Here is a 24,564-nt window from a genome sequence, read left to right on the forward strand (position 1 = left end):
ACCTCCTCACCCAGTAGTAGTAACGTTCATGTGCAGGTGAACTATTCATTGGCTGTGAAAAGAAAAGATGACACAGAGAGGCGTAAAGTGTGACATGCTACATGAAATTAAGACTTTGTGTGCATCCCAAATGGCACCCTATTCCCTATGTAGTGCACTACTTTTGACCAGGGCCCATAGGCCAGTAACCGAAAGGTCGCTGGTTCGAATACCCGAGCCGACAAGGTGAAAATCTGTCAATGTGCCCTTGAGTAAGGCCCTTAACCCTCACTGTAAATCACAGAGTAGCATGTCTGTTCTACACAATATCATTCAATCTGCAGATTCTCCACGTTCCATAACGTTGACACCACTTCAACAGACCCCAAGGCTCTGAAATAACTGTACCAGATACAGCCACGGTGTAGCTCTATCTAATCCGAGGGAGAGACATTCTTAACACAACTTCAGTCTCCAGGGTGCATCCAAATAATTACTCATTCAGCATATGTACAATCACATTTCCATTACTCTGCATATCAAATGAACAGACTGCATTCTGTCACCCAGAAAGTCAGGGTTCTCTTTTCTGTCTCTGTGTGTGTGTTTAAAAAAAACATTAAATTACACTCAATCAACATGTATTCAGTGGAGTCCGATGGACAAGTGTGGATGACAAGGACATTCATTTTCAATCGATTGTATCTGTTTTAGCTCTACAGGCTGTATCTATTCCATGGAGAGTAGAGAGATCAATATTTTTGAAATAGATAGAGCTTACAGTAATCTATCGACACCAGCGTGCCAGCGTGCCAGCGTGCCAGCAATAGGATTAATATCAAGGGCTTCTGCTGAACAGGCACCTCTGTCTCTGAAGACTGACATTAGTTATGCCATCACTATACATATTTTAGATTGTTATAAAATAGTGTCCTACAACACACACACAGCAGGAGATTTAGCGCCTAACAGGCCCCTCGGTCTCTTCTGGCTGATGTTAGTTATGTCCTACAACACCCAGCCTCCAAGTGGCACCCTATTCCCTATGTAGTGCAGTACTTTTGACCAGGGCCCATAGGGTGCCAGTTGGGGTGCAACCACAGTCTCTTGTGACACACTGTTTGTTTCTGGGTCCCCAGGTTAAGTAAGCCAAGACAACATACAGACACACTGTTTGTTTCTGGGTCCCCAGGTTAAGTAAGCCAAGGCAACATACAGACACACTGTTTGTTTCTGGGTCCCCAGGTTAAGTAAGCCAAGACAACATACAGACACACTGTTTGTTTCTGGGTCCCCAGGTTAAGTAAGCCAAGACAACATACAGACACACTGTTTGTTTCTGGGTCCCCAGGTTAAGTAAGCCAAGACAACATACAGACACACTGTTTGTTTCTGGGTCCCCAGGCTAAGTAAGCCAAGACAACATACAGACACACAGTCAGAGATAGTATAATTTAACTCACAATATTGTATTTCTTTATTCATTATTGAAACCCTGAAGGATGCTATATAGAAAGGCGGTGGAAATGTTTGTATTCCTCGTCTTCTCCTAGCTCATCAGTCAGACACAGCCAGTTATAACACATCGTGTTGAGGTAACAGGTACCGTAATACATTATTCATTATTAAAATATTCATATCAATAATACAAAGGTATCAAACATACTTTGATATGATATCATTGATTTCTTCAGACACAAGCTTTTTTTTCTTTTTTTTTGTTGTAAAATACTGCCAAAGACACGTCTGCTACTTCATACCCTGGGAAGTGGAACTTCCACTGTACCTCTTGGTGAAGTACAGCAGGGTCACTCCAGGGTCATGTTTATTAAGCACCAAACGAATGAAAATGGACTGAAACATGGAAGGATTACTTGGACTTGTCCAATAAGAAACGTCCATTTTTTGTTTTCCATTGCAAACTGTTCTGCTACGGTGTGCCCTGCTGAACACGACCCAAGGCTGAGAGTATAGAAGCTGTTCTGTGCAACAGACATAAATAATGAGACAAACAGATTGGGATGGACATGGGATGGACATGGGATGGACATGAGATGGACATGGGATGGACATGGGATGGACATGGGATGATAAGATCAGTTTTTCTATTATACCTTACCTTTCAACACATGCAGATATGAAACTCAAACTCTATTAAAAGTGCAATGGCACTTCGTTCTTTCAAGAGCCGATTTCTAACCAGATGAACAAGCCAAAATGTTTTTTTGTTTTTGTTTAGTTGTTTAACAGTACAAGCCATGTCATATGTTATGAAATGCTCCCTATTAGAAATCTAACGTCTTGTTGCTTGGAGTGACTTGTCCCCTCAACCTACAAGCCAGATTCCCCATCGACTGATCCCAGACCAGTACTAACAGCCACATCCTCCCACTTTTCTTCAGGACCCCAGGAACCAAAGCCACATCCTCTCACGCCAGAGGCTAGTGCAAATTGAATAAACTTCATAATTATACCCCTTATCGTTTCAGAATTCAACACCATGGAGAACACATAACCACAATGTTGCCCTCAAATAATGTGTCCCGAGTCCCCGACCTGACTGACAGTCAGATCATGGGTCCCCAACAACATCTAACTTCACATCTCCCCACCCTGGAGAATACCTTGATGTCCACCTCCACGGAGAGCACCATTGCATCACTGTCTGTAATTCAAAGTCAGTCCATTAGGAGCTCTTCCTGGAGTGCTTTTAACTGACCAATCAGTTGAAGGGAAGGGGAAAGGGGGACTCCTAGTCAGTTGTACAACAATGCATTCAACTGGAATGTGTCTTCCGCATTTAACCCAACCCCTCTGAAACAGAGAGGTGCGGGGGGCTGCCTTAATTGACGTCCACGTCATCGGTGCCTAGGGAGCAGTTGTTGTTGGGGGTTAACTCCCTTGCTCAAGGGCAGAATGGCAGATTTTTCCACCTTGCCGACTATGGGATTCGAACCAGCGACCTTTCAGTTACTGGCCCATCGCTCTTAACCACTAGGCTACCTGCTATAAGACCTCCACTTGGGCATGCCTTGGACTTGACCCCCTCAAGTGAGAGGGGTTTTCTATGACACTGTAACAGTCAGTTCCTTCTCTCCCCTAATCCCCCCTTTCTCCTCCAGTTGTTGGTCACTGCCAGTCTGCAGTTCTCTCTAACAACAATGTTACGCAGCGGCAAGAGGGGTGACACCCTCACAAGATGACACAGTGGACTTTGTGAGAACCCGTAGAGCGTTCTCCTCGCCACTTCAGCTTCTTCTTCTTCTTCAGGCTCCTCTCTGGGATCTGCTGCCTGCAAAAGGATAGGAGGATGGAGGACGGGATAGGGGGATGGAGGACGGGATAGGGGGATGGAGGACGGGATAGGGGGATGGAGGACGGGATAGGGGGATGGGGGATGGAGGACGGGATAGGGGGATGGAGGACGGGATAGGGGGATGGAGGAAGGGATAGGGGGTGGAGGAAGGGATAGTGGGATGGGGGATGGAGGACGGGATAGTGGGATGGAGGACGGGATAGGGGGGTGGAGGATGGAGGACGGGATAGGGGGATGGAGGACGGGATAGGGGGATGGAGGAAGGGATAGGGGGTGGAGGAAGGGATAGTGGGATGGGGGATGGAGGACGGGATAGGGGGATGGAGGACGGGATAGGGGGGTGGAGGATGGGATAGGGGGATGGGGGATGGAGGACGGGATAGGGGGATGGAGGACGGGATAGGGGGATGGAGGACGGGATAGGGGGATGGGGGATGGAGGACGGGATAGGGGGATGGAGGACGGGATAGGGGGATGGGGGATGGAGGACGGGATAGGGGGATGGGGGATGGAGGACGGGATAGTGGGATGGGGGGTGGAGGACGGGATAGGGGGATGGAGGACGGGATAGTGGGATGGGGGATGGAGGACGGGATAGGGGGGTGGAGGATGGGATAGGGGGATGGGGGATGGAGGACGGGATAGGGGGATGGAGGATGGGATAGGGGGATGGGGGACGGGATAGTGGGACGGGGGATGGAGGACGGGATAGGGGGGTGGAGGATGGGATAGGGGGATGGAGGACGGGATAGGGGGATGGAGGACGGGATAGTGGGATGGGGGATGGAGGACGGGATAGTGGGATGGAGGACGGGATAGGGGGGTGGAGGATGGGATAGGGGGATGGGGGATGGAGGACGGGATAGTGGGATGGGGGATGGAGGACGGGATAGGGGGATGGAGGACGGGATAGGGGGATGGGGGACGGGATAGGGGGATGGGGGACGGGATAGGGGGATGGGGGACGGGATAGGGGGATGGGGGATGGAGGACGGGATAGGGGGATGGGGGATGGAGGACGGGATAGGGGGGTGGAGGATGGGATAGGGGGATGGGGGATGGAGGACGGGATAGGGGGGTGGAGGATGGGATAGGGGGATGGGGGATGGAGGACGGGATAGGGGGATGGAGGATGGGATAGGGGGATGGGGGATGGAGGACGGGATAGTGGGATGGAGGATGGGATAGGGGGATGGAGGACGGGATAGTGGGATGGGGGATGGAGGACGGGATAGGGGGATGGGGGACGGGATAGGGGGATGGGGGATGGGGGACGGGATAGGGGGATGGGGGACGGGATAGGGGGATGGGGGATGGAGGACGGGATAGGGGGGTGGAGGACGGGATAGGGGGTGGAGGACGGGATAGGGGGATGGAGGAAGGGATAGGGGGATGGGGGATGGAGGACGGGATAGGGGGGTGGAGGACGGGATAGGGGGTGGAGGAAGGGATAGGGGGTGGAGGAAAGGATAGGGGGTGGAGGACGGGATAGGGGGATGGAGGAAGGGATAGGGGGATGGGGGATGGAGGACGGGATAGGGGGGTGGAGGACGGGATAGGGGGTGGAGGAAGGGATAGGGGGTGGAGGAAAGGATAGGGGGTGGAGGACGGGATAGGGGGATGGAGGAAGGGATAGGGGGATGGAGGGGATAGGGGGATGGAGGACGGGAGAGAGAGAAAGAGAGAGAGAGAAAGAGAGAGAAAGAGAGAGAGAGCGGGGGGGGAGAGAAAAGAAAAGAAAATGAGGGTATGTACAGGAGAAAACAAGAGAAGAAAGAGATGGAGATTAGGGTTAAAATCAGATGGCCTAGCTATCTAAGCAGCTAGACTAGAGGGCCTCTGTGTTACTCCTCTAAATGCTTGACAAACAGTTGAGTGGGCCCTCCAGCAGGATATGACCACACTGAACATCAACACATACTGGATTCCTCTGAAATTACACATCTGTTCATTCAGGAAATAGCTACAGTTTTTTCCCCATCCTTTTAACATACTTTTTATGGCATTCATGTCAAACATATAGTTTGCAAAGAGAAACCAAAAGCATCAATTTTCTAAAATCAATTTAATCCAATAATATGTTCTATAAATTCTTAATTCATCATTCTTAAATATAACCTGCAAGTCAGTGAGTATCCCATCTAGTCAGTGAGTATCCCATCTAGTCAGTGAGTATCCCATCTAGAAGTTTGACCTACCTTATAACCCTGACTAGTCCATGGAACGCCTTGTCCACATTCATAGGAGGATCCTTGGCGCTTGTCTCAATGTATGTAATCTGTAAAGAAAAAACACATTGATCAAACAAGGATAGAGGCCAGGAAAGACAACACAGTACACACGTAAACATCAGGATAGTCTCTGGTTTGAAAAGTTCTACAGCTGCACCATCAAGAGCATCCTGACTGGTTGCATCACCGCCTGGTATGGCAACTGCTCGGCCTCCGACTGCAAGGCACTACAGAGGGTAGTGCGTATGGCCCAGTACATCACTGGGGCCAAGCTTCCTGCCATCCATGACCACTATACCAGGCGGTGTCAGAGGAAGGCCCTACATATTGTCAAAAGACTCTAGCCACCCTAGTCATAGACTGTTCTCTCTGCTACCGGACAGCAAGCGGTACCGGAGCGCCAAGTCTAGGTCAAAAAGGCTTAACAGCTTCTACCCCCAAGCCATAAGACTGCTGAACAGCTAATCAAATGGCTACCCAGACTATTTGCATTGACCCTCCCCTTTTTTATGCTGCTGCTACTCACCGTTTACTATCTATGCATAGTCACTTTACCCCTACCTACATGTACATATTACCTCAATTACCTCAACTAACCTGTACCCCCACACATTGACTCAGTACCGGTACCCCCTGTATATAGTCTCATTATTGTTATTTTATTGCTACTTTGTAATAGTTTTACTTTAGTTTATTAAGTAAATATTTTCTTAACTCTTTCTTTCTTAAAACTGCATTGTTGGTTAAGGGCTTGTCAGTAAGTGTTAGATTAATTTGTATTTTAAGAATAATGACTAAAGGATTTCACCCCAAATACAGTATAAATGTGTGAACGGTGTTAGAGTTATAATGTAGTGGCAACCCACTAACAGAGGGGGGCGGGACTAAACATTCCAGGGTGAAGGGGACTGAGAAAACGGGTTAAAAAAAACCTCCTAAAGGTGGGCGGAGCAAAGTGCCTTTGTGTGTCAAGGGGTATAAAACAGGAGTGTATGGGTTTTGGCGCCAGAGCTCTCCATGAATAAAAATACAGATCATTCTTGCTGGTTGTGGACCTTGAATCATTTATGATTAAAACCAGAGCCTTACAACCTCTGGTAATGATTCAAGCTTAGGTTGAATTAGAGATAGAAATTCTCGTGACAAGTGGTCCTTCGAGCAGAGCTTAAATACGTCTTTGTCGTTCTAAGGACACCGAAACCGTGCACGGGCGGGTGATTGCATCCGTGGAGAATAGTCCTGGCCTTCGACATTAAGGTTATAAACAGGCCGGTGATTACTCTTATGAACGATAAAGACGTTAACGAGTTTGAAAAAGCATTTAAATCCAAACTGCAAGGAAAAGGTCAGTAATTTTTATTCATGGTTTTTGGTGAAATGATTTGAACTTGTATGAGAATAGTAATTCTTGTGGAGGGCAGAGAATAGTTACCAAAATCTCATAAGAGAATTAAAAGGGAGGGGGTCTGAAATGACTCAAGGTGAATGGCCATCACCAAATTAAACTAGTTAATATTGAGATTGTACGGGGTACAGTGTTACAATATAAACAGGAAGGGGGATAATTTTCGTCGTGTGCGATAGATACATTAAACAGGTAAAAAGTCGCGTAAACAACTGGGGATTTGCTCTAACTCTGTCTGTTTCATGAAACTGGAGCAGTTACGACCTCTAGGTTACGGATAGTGTTAGCAAATGATCGTATAATGTTGTATACGTGTGAGACTTGATGATCCATCGAAATACGTGATCATTGTTTCAAGGAGGGACTGAATTAGATCGCGTGAGAAAAAATGGTTATCTGACCCTTTTCATGAAACCGGAGTTTTAAAAAAAACTCTGGGTTACGGGTTAGATAATTTAAATGGTTAATTACAAAAGCAGATCATAACATTGGCTCAAGAGACGCATTTAATAATAACTCCTAGGAAAATAATTCTGGAATGAATTATTACTAAACGGGGGGATTTCTTATTTTTCCACCATGGGAAATAAATATTCTAAAGAGGTCCGAGAATTAACGGGGGATGAAAGATATATGTTAGGAAGAGATCGAAGAAATATGTTTTATGGATCCATTTGGGAGAAGAGGTATGGATTTATTGGGCATCTCGATGTGGAAAAGTTAGAAGTTATGATTAAGAAGATGCATGTAAACTGTGGAACGGATTTGAAAAAACAGCGAGTGTCACGCCCTGGCTCTGGGGACTCTTATATGTTGAGCCAGGGTGTGTAGGGTCTATGTTTTGTGTTCTATGTTCAGTTTCTAGTTCGTGTGTTTTCTAGGTTGGCCGGGGTGGTTCTCAATCAGAGACAACGAGAATCAGCTGTTGCTTGTTGTCTCTGATTGGGAACCATACTTAGGCAGCCTGTTGTGCACTTGTGTTTTGTGGGATCTTGTTCCGTGTTGGTTTGTGTTGTTAACTGAGGACTTCACGTTTCGTTTGGTTGTTTTGTATTTTGTATCGTGTTGCCAGTACACTATTAAAAAGATGTACGCATATCACGCTGCGCCTTGGTCTACTCATTATGACGATCGTGACAGAAGATCCCACCAAAACAGGACCAAGCAGCGTTTCCAGGAGCAAACGCCGGGTAAGGAGCTGGAGAGGTTGGCGATGGCCCAGGTGGGCCAATGGTGGTCCTGGGAGGACATGTTCGCGGGTAAAGGGCCATGGGCTAAAGTTAAAGCCCTGGCGAGAGAGGAGGTACGGCGCCAACAGTGTCGTCGTCGGACAGACGAGAGGCACCCCCAATAAATGTTTTGGGGGGGGCACACGGCATGGACGACGGGGCTGCTGGAGGCAGATACAGGGCGAGTTTGTGGACGAGGAGAGAAGGCCACCAGGTTACGGGGGCCATTGGTCGTTAGAGGGAAGGAGAGTGTAGAGGCACGGCGAGAGGTACTGAGGTGTGTTACCAGTCCGGTCCGGCCCGTTCCTGATCCCCACACAAGGCCAATGGTGTGTGTTCCCAGTACGGTCCGGCTTGTTCCTGTCCCTCGCACCAAGCCTGTGATGCGCGTCGCCAGCCCGGCCCGGCCTGTTCCTGCCCCTCGCACCAAGCCAATGGTGCGCGTCGCCAGCCCGGCCCGGCCTGTTCCTGCCCCTCGCACCAAGCCAATGGTGCGCGTCGCCAGCCCGGCCCGGCCTGTTCCTGCCCCTCGCACCAAGCCAATGTTGCGCGTCGCCAGCCCGGCCCGGCCTGGCCTGTTCCTGCCCCTCGCACCAAGCCAATGGGGCGCGTCGCCAGCCCGGCCCGGCCTGTTCCTGCTCCCCGCACCAAGCCTGTGGTGCGCGTCGCCAGCCCGGTCCGGCCCGTTCCTGCTCCCCGCACCAAGCCTGTGGTGCGTGTCGCCAGCCCGGTCCGGCCCGTCCCTGCTCCCCGCACCAAGCCTGTGGTGCGCGTCGCCAGCCCGGCCCGGCCTGTTCCTGCCCCTCGCACCAAGCCAATGGTGCGCGTCGTCAGCCCGGCCCGGCCTGTTCCTGCTCCCCGCACCAAGCCAATGGTGCGCGTTGTCAGCCCGGCCCGGCCTGTTCCTGCCCCTCGCACCAAGCCAATGGTGCGCGTCGCCAGCCCGGTCCGGCCCGTTCCTGCTCCCCGCACCAAGCCTGTGGTGCGTGTCGCCAGCCCGGTCCGGCCCGTCCCTGCTCCCCGCACCAAGCCTGTGGGGCGCGTCGCCAGCCCGGCCCGGCCTGTTCCTGCTCTCGCACCAAGCCAATGGTGCGCGTCGCCAGCCCGGCACGGCCTGTTCCTGCCCCTCGCACCAAGCCAATGGTGCGCGTCGCCAGCCCGGCCCGGCCTGTTCCTGCTCCCCGCACCAAGCCTATGGTGCGCGTCACCAGCCCGGCCCGGCCTGTTCCTGCTCCCCGCACCAAGCCTATGGTGTGCGTCGCCAGCCCGGCCCGGCCTGTTCCTGCCACTCGCACCAAGCCAATGGTGCGTGTCGCCAGCCCGGCCCGGCCTGTTCCTTCCCCTCGCACCAAGCCTATGGTGTGCGTCGCCAGCCCGGCCCGGCCTGTTCCTGCCCCTCGCACCAAGCCAATGGTGCGCGTCGCCAGCCCGGCCCGGCCTGTTCCTGCTCCCCGCACCAAGCCAATGGTGCGCGTCGCCAGCCCGGCCCGGCCTGTTCCTGCCCCTCGCACCAAGCCAATGGTGCGCGTCGCCAGCCCGGCCCGGCCTGTTCCTGCTCCCCGCACCAAGCCAATGGTGCGCGTCGCCAGCCCGGCCCGGCCTGTTCCTGCTCCCCGCCAGCCCGGCCCGGCCTGTTCCTGCTCCCCGCACCAAGCCTGTGGTGCGCATCGTCAGCCCGGTCCGGCCCGTTCCTGCTCCCCGCACCAAGCCAGTGGTGCGCGACGTCAGCCCGGTCCGGCCCGTTCCTGCTCCCCGCACCAAGCCAGTGGTGCGCGTCGCCAGCCCGGCCCGGCCTGTTCCTGCTCTCGCACCAAGCCTGTGGTGCGTGTCGCCAGCCCGGTCCGGCCCGTCCCTGCTCCCCGCACCAAGGCTGTGGTGCGCGTCGTCAGTCCGGCACAGCCCGTGCCTGTTTCACCGGTGCCTGGTCAGGTACCGGTCAGCTGCTCCACACCGGAGCCTAAGCAATCCGCTCCACCGATGTCCAGTCCAGCTCCAGCCAGCGGGGCCAGACCAGACCAGGGGCGCTACGGGGGGGTTGTTAGAGGGTGGTGGTCCGCCTCCAAGGCGGAATGCCCACCCGGCCCCTCCCCTGTTGGGTTTATGTTGGCGCGGTCGCAGTCAATCAGAGGCAGCGAGAATCAGCTGTTGCTTGTTGTCTCTGATTGGGAACCATACTTAGGCAGCCTGTTGTGCACTTGTGTTTTGTGGGATCTTGTTCCGTGTTGGTTTGTGTTGTTAACCGAGGACTTCACGTTTCGTTTGGTTGTTTTGTATTTTGTATCGTGTTGCCAGTACACTATTAAAAAGATGTACGCATATCACGCTGCGCCTTGGTCTACTCATTATGACGATCGTGACAGCGAGGGGAGGGGCTAGAGACAGCGAGGGTCTTTTTGAAGCGCGAAGGAGAGAGGAAGTGCTTTAACTGTAACAAAGAGGAATATTTGGCAAGGGAGTGTAAGGCCCCGTGTAAATACTGTAACAGAACAGGTCATAACCATCGTGACTGCAGGGGTAAAGGAAAGGGCAGTGTCGGAGATAGGACAGTCCATTTTTTGGTTCAACGGGTAAAATGTTTGAAGAAATGATTCGTGTCGATTAAGAATTGGCTAAAAACACCACGAAGCGATTATTTGAGAGGTACCTATAAAATTCCAACGATATATACGTATGAATTTTCTCACCCAAACGTAGACGTACGTCATGAGTGAGAAAGTAGAGAATATTTACATTTGCATTTTTTGTCATTTGGCAGACGCTCTGGTCCGGAGCGACTTGCAGGAGCGGTGGGGGTTGGGTGCCTTGCTCGGGGGCACATCGGCAGATTTTTCGCCTGGTCGGCTCGGGAGTTGGAGCCGGCGACCTCTCGGTTGCTGACACGGTGCTCTTGGTTACTGGGCTACCAGCCGGCCGATATGAGTTTAAGGTTGTGCCGTTGTTTGATTAGGTGATAAGGTTATGTGATAAGGTTTAATGGGTAATCGGACCATAACTAAAGTGGTTATAGAAGTAATGTATAAATAGTAGAGAGCCAATAGAGGGTTCCATTGAACTATTATGTTTTGTTGGGCATTTGAATGGCATAAGGTGAAATCTGTGTGTATGAGGGAATTCAAACGGCTGGTATGAATGATAACCGGATACTACTTAGTATTTGGTTGGTTAATGCTGAATGGAAGATTTGAGGCGTGGTTGGGGGGTAACTAGGAAGACGCACTTATTCAATGGGGAATGGGTGTAGGGAGAGAGTTTTTACGTGTATTAAAAGTTGCATTAGATAGCTTTAGTAGTATTCTAGATAGGTCTATGAAAATATGTTACAAATACGAATGACATTATTTCCTAAGAAGGAAGATTTGTAGGGAAGGTCCCCGCGCCTCCCCCATAATGTAGGAAGGAGCAGGAGGGGGGGGGAGAGGTGAGAGACAGTACATAGTTCAGATGGTAGGAATGTCATTAAGTGTATGCTTATCAACGATATCAAGTATTTGTTTTATTGATTGGGGCCGAATCAGAGAGAACGGTTAAAGAGATTGAATGGCGAGCTGGAGTGGTGATAGAGCTGTGAAAATTGAGTTGAGGACAAAGGAGAATCATTTATGGCTCTGGTTGGCGGAAAAAAAAAATGGAGACAGTCCAGCCAGTTAGATTGAGCTGGAAAATGTCAAGTAGAGGTATAAAGACTTTACTGAAAGAAGTGCTTTGATTAATTCAAATGGCATATTATATTATATTATTATTATATTGAATGAAAATAAATGGTGGATTCTAAAAAATTAATAATTTAGTTTCGTTACGTGAACAATGGGATATCATTTTTACTATTAGGATGATGGATTGAAAAAACATTGGTTATAAGTATGAAGTTATTAAACAATAGGTTTACATTTTAAGAACATCAATGCAACAACTTGCAATGAGGAAAGGAATAGTAAATTGGGGAGATAAAGGGGAAAATAACTGAGTTGTATAATAATTTGAGGGAACATTACCATCGACATGCAGACTTCTCCAAAGTACATGAATGTAAACAGGAAGACAGTGAGACCATCAGCCAATACTTAGAGAGACTGAGAAATGTATTTAACGCAAAAAGTGGCATACCTGAGCCTTCCCAGGGGCAGGGAAATGATACTCCGTACCATCAGCAACTAAAAATAGCATTCCTTAGTGGAATGAGACCAGAAATAAGCAGAAATATTAAGAGGACTTTAGTGGGATGGGGAACTACATCGTTAGCCGAGGTCAAGAGATATGCAATCCATCATGAGCAGAATAGTAGACAGGATAGAGTAAGAAAAGAACAGAAGGGAGCAGAGTATTTAATGGCCACTCTAGGGGAAATAGCTGGTAGAGGTAGAACTCCAGAATAGAAGGGGGGAGAGATTTTCCTAGGGGGTGGATCAAATAATTGATAATGGATCATTTGAAATGAGATCACATGTAGCAGATTTAGGGTAATCAATTAAATAATCATTGTATACTCTAGGAATCTTGAGTGGTTTTATGGATTAGTTATGAGGAATTAGATTGATACAAACATTATTGATGGGTTAGGACTGGGGATATCTGTATCATGTTTTGTGTGTACTACCATCTTTAGATTACTGATGGTAATTGAAGGTTAACAAAATGTATAACCAGGAGAAAGAGATTAGCTTATCTCATTGGAATATTGCTCAGGGCGAGGGGGAGCAGTAGTGAAGTTAGGCAGTATTTAGGTCATAAAAGTGAGCTACCAAATTAAGTTGAGCCTGGCTATCTTTGATTGTTGTTTTTCAATTGGGTTTTTCAAATAAAAAACAACACACCCAGCATGATGTTTATAAAGGGTTGTTATGTTGAATTTAGGGGATTTTCAGCAGTTCATGGGTGGTGTTTGCTATGCTGTGGGATGGAATGGTTTGTGATCTTATCTATGGGAAGGCAATGGCAGCCCATGGTAAAATCATTTGGAACTCTGAGGAGGAAGAACAGTTTATGTTGTTGCTCTCTTCCCAAACAGTCTTAGCTTTTCATACATATATCAGGGATGTTACCCAAATGGTAGAGAGTAAAGAGGTATATGACATTGGTCGTGATTTAAAGATGATGGGTTTTCTTTTGGTGGGCTATTAGATATAACTGGGTTAATCACGAACATAGAGGTTTTTATTCTTTGTTGCTAGGCAGAAGACTTAGGTGACCTAGGGTTGAAGTGCTTGCTCTTACTTCAATCCATGGCTGTCTTTTGTCTCTCTTCAAACATTGTGAAGGGATCGGCACCAGGATTAAGCAGAGTTCAGGCTAAAACCTGTCTCTCCTTTGCTATCTTCTTGATTGATTACAGCAGGAGGGGGGGTTGTGTTAGGTTTGAAATATTTAAATATGGACTTGTCATGTCCAACAATCAGTCTTCAGGTCAAGCCCGGGAGAGCCGGGGTAGAACAGAGTTTGAACTAAACATAAGTGTTTTTACAAGATAAGAGATTGATTGATTGGATTACTAATTGATTCTGAACTGAATGAAAGTCGAATTTAGCCGCCATTAAGACAAAGGAAGTGGGAGGAGCAATAAAGAAGCAAAAGACAGTCTCAAAAATGAAAGGCATGGCAATTGGTTGATAAATTACCTAAGTGATTGTTTAGGTAGGTGGTAATATTGACACATGAGCAGAACTATGTGTCAAGAGGGGGGAAGAGGCTAATGGTAGGATTAAATAATATACGAAGGAGAGGACAAAATTCTTTTTTTTTTAAAGAAAGAAAGAAAACATTTTTTTAGATACAGTCTAGAAAGAGAATGCAGTCAGAAATTGTTAGATTAATCTGAACATGTGTGACGATAGTTTATTAACCACACCCGTATGTCAGAGGTTTTGTGCCCCACAGGTGAACTAAAGGAGAAGGTGACCCACTCTATCTAACCAGGTGACTGGTGAGCATCCAGTCCCTAAAGAAGAAAAACTGGAAGCAGGCCTGTTGGGAAGGGCCCTATCAGGTTATATTGGTCACTGCCTTGGCCATTAGAATAGCAGAGAGAGTAACCTGGGTCCATTTTACCCACTGCAAGAGGGTAAGACCACATACAAGCACCACTGAAACACACACAGAGTTGGAGAGAAGAACTGACCCAATAAGGTCCGGGGATCACCTCTGTTAACGAAGATCTCCTACCCCGACCTATCATCACTGTAGTGTGTTCTTAGGGTGTGAGTATGGGGTGGTACCAAGCAGAAGGACTAAAGGCAGGAGAGGGTTGGCGGTTTTTGGGAATATGGGTGACCCTGAGCTGCATCATAGTCTCGGCAATAGTCTTGGTATGTCAAGATCCACCACCACCTCGCACCAATTACGCTATGGCCTTACCATTATTAAGAAATAAAAGGGAAGCAACCCGACATACTGACCGTCAAGGACGAGTGATCTACAAAATAGGATTCAGAGAAGGGTGGGGAGTAAGATTCAAAATTAGGATTAGGGATCTTATCAGGACGGATAAGCAAGCAACGTGGGATTATAAGATGCCATTGTATTTATGTTCAGCTCCCTCGGCGGATTGTTCCTGGGCTCAGGTATTTAGACATACTGGGGGACGGAGAGATGAGACGGGGGGGGGGGCTGGACGTCCAGATGGAGGATAAGAAGGTATAACGACATCTCCACGGAGATGGTAGTAACAATAGTAAAGGTCACTAAAGAGGACATGAAAATAACTTACTGGACTTGCGCGGACGAATACGGACGGGATACTTGTCTAAGATTACATTTGATGGAGTCAAAAGATATGGAGGGCACAGGTACTGTCATTAATCCATTAATAGCAATAGACCGAGTAGATCAGTCAAGGGATGACGGAGTCAATTCGACTAACCCGTCCACTATGAAAGATTTTCTCCTCCAAGAATGGAACCAAGGGGAAGTGGAGGGGGTCCCTGATGAGAATCTCTGGTTGAAGTGGATGAAGTACACCGCTAGGGCCTTGGGGGAGACCAATTGTTATGTATGCTCCATTGGGCGACCGACAATGTTGACCGCCCCAATGCCAAAGGCAATGTTTCCCTGTGTATTAGACCTGGGGTCCAATCAAAAAGAGCCCAATTGCACAGGGATTGGGCTGGCAAAGTTGACTTACTCGGCCAGCCCACCTAGATTCACTTTAACTCCTGGCGAATACCAGTGTTGCAGACATAGAAATGGCACCCGTAACTTGGGTGATTTTGATGGCTGTAAGGAGAAAATTAATGTGACTGATTTAGATAAGGAAGGGAGGGGAAAAGTATAACCTTACCATCCCTCTGACTGATGTGTGGTGGGCATGTACTAACAAAGGGAGCATTCGACAGACATTACCAGAAGGATGGGTGGGTACTTGTGGACCAGTATTGTTGGTCCAAATCTGTAAGAATTTCATCAAAGACCAGTGACAAGAAGAATAATCAGGAGGAGGAGAAATATAGGTCAGGAAGGAAATAGCCCAATTTGGATAGATGGTATAGGCATCCCCAGGGGTGTTCCAGACGAATACAAACTATGAATCAAATATGGGAGGGTTTTACCACAACATTTTTCTGGTGGGTGACAATAAACAAGAATGTGGATTGGATAAATTATATCTATTACAACCAACAACGATTTATTAACCAGACTAGAGATGCAGTAAAGGGGATCTTCGAGCAATTATCCGCCATCCCGCTCATAACTTAGTAGAGGTTGGTTTTAGATCAGGCAGAAAGGGCCGGTGTCTATAGAATGATAAGCCATTGTTGCACATTTATCCCTAACAACACCACACTGGATGGGACAGTCACCAGAGCTCTTACAGAATTAACTGCACTAAGTGAAGAATGAGAACTCAGAAGTTAGTACATCGTGGATAGGGTGGTTTGATGAAATGTTTGGTAAATGGAAAACCATAGCAGCCACCATCTTAGGAGCGGTCAGTGTTTATATGGGTATTCTTGTATTATGTGGTTGTTGTCTTGTTCCCTGTGTCCGAGGATTGGTGAGTCAGGCGTTGGTGAAATGCAGTATCTAATCAATGATGAGAGATGGACTGACTCCGGACTCTGACCAGGGGAATGTGAAAAACGATCCTCCAGGTTTGGTGGATGACGAGGATTTGGACCCTGAAAGACCGCAATTGGATGAAATGTTTATTAGTTCTGACGTAATCTCTGAGATTAATCATGCTTGTAAAATACATTTATTCTGAATGTGAAAACATTTAGTCAAAGGGGTGGATTGTTAGATTAATTTGTATTTTAAGAATAATGACTAAAGGATTTCACCCCAAATACAGTATAAATGTGTGAACGGTGTTAGAGTTATAATGTAGTGGCAACCCACTAACAGAGGGGGGCGGGACTAAACATTCCAGGGTGAGGGGAATGAGAAAACGGGTTAAAAAAAGCCTCCTAAAGGTGGGCGGAGCAAAGTGCCTTTGTGTGTCAAGGGGTATAAAACAGGAGTGTATGGGTTTTGGCGCCAGAGCTCTCCATGAATAAAAATACAGATCATTCTTGCTGGTTGTGGACCTTGAATCATTTATGATTAAAACCAGAGCCTTACAACCTCTGGTAATGATTCAAGCTTAGGTTGAATTAGAGATAGAAATTCTCGTGACAGTAAGCATTTCACGGTAAGGTCTACACCTGTTGTATTCGGCGCTTGTGACAAATAAAATTGGATTTGATTAGATTTAGCTAGTGCCACAAGGTATAGACAACCAATAGTAATTCTGTCTTTCAGGCCCAGACCCCCATAATAAGGGATGTGAGTTTTGCAAGTAAAAACAAAATGTACTAAGCATATATTTGCCAACAAATACTTTTATGCACATTCTCACACTTGGTGGTGTCCTCTGAAATAGCAGGTTCTAAAACGGTTAAGGCCAAGCTTGGCAGTATTTGTGTTTTCCCCCAACACAGAGCCTCAGTGTGCTGTCTCAGTGTGCTGTCTCTCCCAGATGCCTAAATCACACCCTGTAGCTAACGCTGAGTCTGCATCCCAGCCTGCCCACCACCCAACAACCGCTCTCCCAGCCAGCCCTGCACCCAACAACCTCCCTCCCAGCCTGCCCTGCATCCAACAACTTCTCTCCCAGCCTGCCCTGCATCCAACAACCTCTCTCCCAGCCTGCCCTGCATCCAACAACCTCTCTCCCAGCCTGCCCTGCATCCAACAACCTCTCTCCCAGCCTGCCCTGCATCCAACAACCTCTCTCCCAGCCTGCCCTGCATCCAACAACCTCTCTCCCAGCCTGCCCTGCATCCAACAACCTCTCTCCCAGCCTACCCTGCACCCAACAACCTCTCTCCTAGGTATAGCAACACACACAGCCCATAGAACAACCCCAGTCACAGACAATACCAGTGGGGAAAGGAACTTCTACAAGGTTTTTCTGACCATTTAACCTGACCATGAAAGATTATTGGCCATAACTAGTCAGAAAAAACTATCCAGGAGTCCCTATCAAAAGTACATTAATTAAATTTGGACACTTTATTACACCAACAAGACATTGACAACAAAGGATTTAGACATCAAGCTGTCCCATAACGCTGCCCAACTCCTTGTCGGAGGTGACACTGTACTCACGTTGTGTTTGGCAGCCATTTCCTGCCCCTGGTCGCTAGTGATTTTGCGGAGGTGAACCAAGTCCACCTTATTGGCCACCAGCACCATGGGGAAGGCCTCCCTGAAGGAGAGAATGAAGATGATGGACTGAGGAACAGATGCATCTTATTCAACATAACATGTGTACAGTAACACCACTACACAGCTGACGATCTGACTGAAATCCCACTGGGCAAAAATTGGTTGAATCAACGCTGTTTCCACGTCACTTCAACCCCTCCAAAGAATCTATGTGATGACGTTGAATCAACGTGGAAAACTGATTGGATTTGCAAAAAGTCATCAACTTAAGGGCATTTTGTCGCCCAACTTTGAACCTAAATCTGACATGACATTTTTTGTTGATTTCACGTTGAATTAACTTTAGTTAACTCAACCAAATCTAAATCAAAACTAGACGTTGAACTGACGTCTGCGCCCAGTGAGATGGAAACATTGGCTGAGGAAGGAGTTGTTTGTTGTCATTTTTCGTGAACAAGAGATACAATAGAGAACAGAATGACTGTCTGCTGTATAGATGAACCCTTTACCAGTGAGACCGTTAGAGGGAAGACAAAACATTACGGCAGACAACCTAGTCGGAGGCACTAAGTGCAGTAGCAGCAGTCCCACGTATGTGTCTGAACCATAAGGCACACATCATACCAAGAGCTGGGCCTCACCTGTCCTTCACCCTGAGGATGAGCTGGTGGAAGCGGTCCACGTGTTCAAAGCTTGCCTTGTCTGTCACAGAGAACACGATGAGGAAGCCATCCCCTGTCCTCATGTACTGCTCCCTCATAGCACTGAACTCCTCTTGGCCTGCCGTGTCCAGCACTGTGCAATTACACACATAGAGATACCAGTGTCTCAGCCAGGGGTGAAAGTAAGGTGGTACGGTCCGGTACAGCGTCCCGGCAAAATAAATTGTGTGGGTACGCTGTACAGGTAAAACATGAGCCTATCACAATAATTAAAACAAAATATCAAGAAAACTTTAGGCTATTACACCATTATTTATCATTACCACATGTCAGAGGCGTGCACACATAGGAGGTCCCGTACCATCAAGAAATCTACTTTTACACATGGTTACAGCACTGTTTAATAACCTACACAGACACTGTGTAATAACACACACACACATAGACACTGTGTAATAACACACAGACACTGTAATAACACACATAGAAGTACCAATGTTACAGGTTTTACTATATGTTTTTGGGGAATCATCTTCTTGCTTGTTTCCATATGAATGATTGAAAAAGCAACAAGCTATCAATTGCAAAAAATCTAGCTAAAAAACAAATGCACATTATGGGTGTAAATCACAAGGTCTAAATCTGTTGAAACTATTTGGGAATACTGTGCTACAATATGTTTAATTAATATTTTTAACGGAATTAATACACGACCAGCCCCCATAACCCTGAGAGACAGAGGAGAAAATATCTCCCTACCGTCCAGGATGGCCCACTGTCCGTCTATCTCTGTGTGTTTCAGGTAGGAGTCCTCGATGGTGGGGTCGTAGTCAGACACAAAGATCTTCTGAAAGAACTGGATGGTGAGAGCGCTCTTCCCCACCCCTCCGTCCCCCACCACCACCAGCTTGTACGTGGGGAGGTTGTCGCTAGGGACCGCGCTGCTGGTTGCCATGGTGACAGGCAGATGGCTACACCTGGAACAAGGCAGGAGGGGAGGGAGGGAGGGAGGGAGGGAGGGAGGCAGGCAGGCAGGCAGGCAGGCAGGCAGGCAGGCAGACAGGCAGGCAGGCAGGCAGGCAGGCAGGCAGGCAGGCAGGGAGGGAGGGAGGGAGGGAAAGAAAGGAGCGCAAGATAGAGTGTTAGACTGCTGCTGCTGGTGCTAATTCATTGCCAGGGAGACCAGACTACACAGAGAACCCTGCATCAAAGACCAGCCCCCTCAGAGAGAAATAATATCAGCTAGCTATCGACACCTCCGTCAATCTCAGCTAGAGGGTCTTGCAGAAAATGCTGTAGTAAAGGATTGGGAATCGATGTGTGTAATGTGCAAGCAACATGTGTCATAATACTGTAATAAACCAAAGAACTGGAGCAGCAGAGCCTAAGATAGAGATTAAGCTACTGACTGAGCTGGAGAAAACACCCTGGTCACTGATTGGCTGTCTGTATAAGGAAGTGCCTTGCACAGCACAGCCAGCCAATCAGTGGTGTAATGGAGAGGCTCTCCTTCCCACTATATAGACTATTCTGTTTTCTCCTTCTTCTGAGACTGCCAGAATAGCATGCAGCACCAACCACTCTCCCAGCACCATTATGGGCAAGGGAAATATGGTCTAGACATGTGGATTACTGTGCTTTGTAATTATGGCTTTCAGAAGAAAAAAAATTAGCTGAAAGAATATACTATATAGCAGCTGTCGTGGTGCATTTTCACTAGCTTCCCACAAAGAAAAAAAACAGATTCAGATTCACTGACCATTTCTGTTTATTTTTCTGTTGCTTGACAACATTTTCCCTCCCACACTTTCTTTAAATGGTTGTTTTTCTACTGTGACTTAGTAAGGACCTGGTCCTTGAGAAATATGGACATTACAGCACATAAGTGCTCTGTTGTCTTGTGTGTGTGTGTTTGTGTGTGTGTGTGTGGGGGGGGGGGGGGGGGGGGGCATTCTTTCTTTAACCTTATGCTGTAATGGCAAAAGGCAACAGCTTTCACAAGACATGTCAAGCCACTAAAATAGTGGGTAGAGGACAGACTGTGGGTAGAGACTGTGGGTAGAGCCTGTGGGTAGAGGACAGGCTGTGGGTAAAGGACAGGCTGTGGGTAGAGGACAGGCTGTGGGTAGAGGACAGGCTGTGGGTAGAGGACAGGCTGTGGGTAGAGGACAGGCTGTGGGTAGAGGCTGTGGGTAGAGGACAGGCTGTGTGTAATGGACATGGCATAGATAGGTCACAGCCCAGGATGCGTGATACAGACAGGACCCTTTAAATCAGTTTTATTTTATTTATAGAAAACAACAGAATTGGATGTACCAAGTACACTACTATGTTTAAACCACATCAGGAGACAATTTCTTAGGTCTATTACAATTAAGAAATGTCGATTTGAGTGTAGTTATCCTTTAATGAAAGTGCACACCAGGACGAGATCATTGTTTTATTAAGCATTGCTGTAGTGCTCACGTGATTGCAGAGTTTGCAAAACAAATGGCTACTAGATTGATTCAAATAATTACGATACTGTATCATTCTGCCAGGTAGACATAGGCTACTTTGTAGTTAACATTTAATTGAGAAGGTTTTTGGGAAAGCCTTTCCATCTCTACCAGAAGAAGGTTATCATTAACATCATCGCTAACGGCTACACAGTGTAGATATACGCGTGCACCGCAGACATACACACAGACCTGTGCCGCTTCAGAAAGTTGCAGGAAAATACGAATCACTGATGCATTTTGTTAATGTCTTAATTCACAAATTAATGCATTTTCTAATAAATTCAATAGATTTAGCTGATTTCCTCCTAAGTTCAATACATTTTTGAATATTGTTGAATTCCATTTTAATGTCTGGATTCCGTACTGGTTCTCCGCACCGTGCATACAGCGAGTGGGCAGAGGACAGCCCAGGTTCAGCCCAGGCAGTGGGTAGAGGACAGCCCAGGTTCAGCCCAGGCAGTGGGTAGGGACCATGGCACTGGGTCGCAGGAAACAGCAGTCAGCTGGTGAAAGCCCCGCACCCTTCCTGCTCTACACAATAAAGGGAAGGAAAGAGGCTTCCTTCCACAAGCGACCCAGATAGACCTTCCTTCATCAAGCAACCCAGACAGACCTTCCTTCATCAAGCGACCCAGATAGACCTTCCTTCATCAAGCGACCCAGACAGACCTTCCTTCATCAAGCGACCCAGACAGACCTTCCTTCCTCAAGCGGCCCAGACAGACCTTCCTTCCTCAAGCAACCCAGACCTTCCTTCCTCAAGCGGCCCAGACAGACCTTCCTTCCTCTAGCGTCATCATCATCACTGGTAAATGATGATGACTAAAGTCCTGTTGACTGTACACATGAAGTCACTAGATTCTGGGTTTAAAAAAAGAGGTCACTAGATTATGTGCGCTGAACTGGACAACTGTGTGCTCAGTGTGCTCTGAACTCTAAACCACGTCTGTCTCATTCTTTAATCTGATCAGAACTCATGCATTACATATTTTGCCACTAAAAGACTGACTGACTGTACATGACTTGGTAAAGAGAAGATTATGTGACTGTTGAGATGCCTCTTCATTGAATCAATGTAGGCTTACCTCACCTGGCTGCTGTCAGAGGACTTTATAGGTACATCTAATGTACTGTAGAGCATAGATCCATGTCGCATTTCATAGAGCAATGCCTTGTTAGAGTAATTTGGTTGACACTGCCCAATATACACACCCAACATGCTTCTCAAAATCAAAACAAGAGTTCAAGCTGCTTTGATCAAGTTTAAATTAAACATGCAGTACCTTCAGTGGCATTTCAACTTCTCTGATCAACTGTCAAGTGAAAAGCCTCCACCACCATGCTACTCTTGTTGCTGAATTATCTGGTGATTTCACTAGGCTATTAATAGTCAGATGAATATGTGTAGCCCTATTGAAGGCTGCTCAATGGTGGGTGACCTCATCATATGATGTGGTGCCTGAAGAAATTCTGCAATGGTTTTAATGCATCTATTCATAACATGCCTGGTTGAAATACAGTCTGAGGTATAAACATTGTAACAATGTAGATAAATGTATCAATCAAGTTTGGTCTTGTGACGTTATATCAAGTTATTATATATTTTTTATTTAAAGTAGATTCTACTAATGCTCACTTCCCCCCCTGACATAAAACGTCACAACACTATTTATGTTGTTTTGAAGTCGGGGTGCTGTGTGAATAAGAACCGAGTCGCCGTGCCTGGAAAAGGTTTTTTGTTGCATCTTGAATGTCAAACTCTTTTAGAGAAGTTTGCTGCATCAAGCAATTTCCGCAAATGGAATATTGGCGTCCATTTCTCGAATCCAACAGAGGCCCCACAATGTTACCAAAAAAATGTACTCCAGTTTACGTTGCATAAACCAACTCAACAATTTAAATATTTACCAAAGCAGAGTAAAAACGTGACATGAAAAAGATTTACTAAGAATGTTTAAGCAGCCTACAGTAGCTATATGTAGTTACCTACCCATCGAGGACAATTTCAGCAAATAACTTACCAATATGAGATCCGTTGTCGTGAACGTAGACTACAGCACTTCACGTACAAATATTCCTCATCCCTCTTTCTGTCTGTTACCTCAAAACATTGCCATCATTTTATGACGAGATTGCGCCTGTCATATCCGCGATGCGACGCAATCCGCTATGTAGCAAATCTTTATATTGTAACAGCTGATACTAAAAATAGAACGGTCTCATAGGGGTGGACCCTTCTGTTGGTTACAAATAAGAATCAGACTTTACTCTCTACATTATATAATGACTGCTGTTTAAATTTGGTCTAAATAAACATTTACAAATATGTTTCACAGAAACATATTTTTTCTACAAAATGTAGAAATCCGATTATTCTTTTTAAGAATGCACCTTTTTTGAGAGAGTGGACTGTTCCGTTATGTCGAGGCTCCCCCTGACTGGTTTGAAGCAATGGTTTGAAGAGGTACTTCTGTCTAAATTCTAAGGTGGCGTCTCTGAGTAGCACATTTTGAATTAACATCAATATAGCTTTTGTAATTATTTTATTGACCATGAAACTTGATTAGTGGCAATTACAGTCGCTAGCCTAATTCATTTTATTTATATGGGTCACTGATCACTACATTTATGAATTCTTCCGTAATGCATCACATGTTTACTAAATGAAATTGAGAAAGTTAATCAGATGTGAGACTCAGATTATTACATTGATCATGGAACAAATAATAGAGGTATACAAACTAGGGCAAAATATGCATCACTGAGTGTGGAGAAGTTGCAGTGTGGTGTAGTGATGCACTGATGTAATCACAGCAGTGCGTAATTTGTAAATCGAGAGATGCCGGAACAAAAAGTGAGCGCGGGAGCGGGTGACCTGGGGAGTTCTGAGGTTTTGAGGTACTGGAACGCATGAGAAAAACGTGACATAGAGCAGTAGAGTAGAGGCACTTACAGAAGTTGCACACTTGGGGGGGGGGGGGGGGGGGGATTGTATTTTAGGGTCCCAGATTAATTTAGCCTTTTATTATCACATTTCATGCAATTCTACATCATTTTACATGACACATTACTTTGGCAGAATCTTTTTTAATACCAGACAAATAAATGATCGAAATTACAGGCTACTTTGACACTGACAAACTGAGAATCTGAGATAAATAAAAAAACGACCTTGTCTTGAATCCATCAATAGCCTAGGCCTAGGTGTGTGGAGACACAAATATTGTAGGCTACAATATGAGGAGGAAATTATAGTCCTAAAAATGCTTTCCAGTTTCACTGACTCACAATGACACGCAGCTCACTCGCTGGTGATGGCTGATGGGCCAAAAGCCTATCTCTGTTTTGTTTTACTTCATAAAACAATATTTGGAAGTTGATCAAATATTTTAGTAGCCTACAACATAGTCTTCTCTTTTCAGCAGGAGCCATTTGCTTTCCAACCTGTGTTTTCCCTCAATTGTTTTTGAAATATTGCTAAAGGCTTGTTTTGTCTGCATGCTGTTTTTTCACTGACAGATTTGCCTCTCGTTCCCGACTGTAGGCTATTCCTTGTTATTGGGCTACAATCCACAGCTGCGCTATTTAAAAAAAAGAAGAAG

The 24,564-nt window shown here is 46.7% G+C and overlaps 1 protein-coding gene across 1 annotated transcript; it reads right to left on the reverse strand.

The window, feature by feature from the left end:
- Positions 1-1,726: 1,726 nt before the first annotated feature.
- LOC311129102 (ras-related protein M-Ras-like) lies at positions 1,727-23,135 on the reverse strand. The gene is made up of 6 exons (XM_084161382.1): positions 22,984-23,135; positions 19,221-19,438; positions 18,441-18,594; positions 17,740-17,839; positions 5,494-5,573; positions 1,727-3,271 (listed from the first exon to the last, which is right to left on the reverse strand). The coding sequence occupies exons 2-6, from the start codon at positions 19,414-19,416 to the stop codon at positions 3,172-3,174; spliced, it is 630 nt and encodes a 209-aa protein (XP_084017508.1). The 5' UTR covers positions 19,417-19,438; positions 22,984-23,135; the 3' UTR covers positions 1,727-3,171.
- Positions 23,136-24,564: the final 1,429 nt, after the last annotated feature.

Source organism: Coregonus lavaretus (assembly GCF_964263955.1).
Source record: "Coregonus lavaretus genome assembly, chromosome: 5".
NCBI classification, from domain to species: Eukaryota; Metazoa; Chordata; class Actinopteri; order Salmoniformes; family Salmonidae; genus Coregonus; species Coregonus lavaretus.

Bases quoted from the DNA above. Each gene is read 5' to 3' on its own strand.
- LOC311129102 (XM_084161382.1), bottom strand. From the start codon at position 19,416: ATGGCAACCAGCAGCGCGGTCCCTAGCGACAACCTCCCCACGTACAAG. The intron at 17,840-18,440 runs GTGAGGCCCAGC...TCTCTCCTTCAG, and splicing joins ATCCTCAGGGTGAAGGACAG to GGAGGCCTTCCCCATGGTGC. The intron at 5,574-17,739 runs GTGAGTACAGTG...TTTTCTTTACAG, and splicing joins AAATGGCTGCCAAACACAAC to ATTACATACATTGAGACAAG.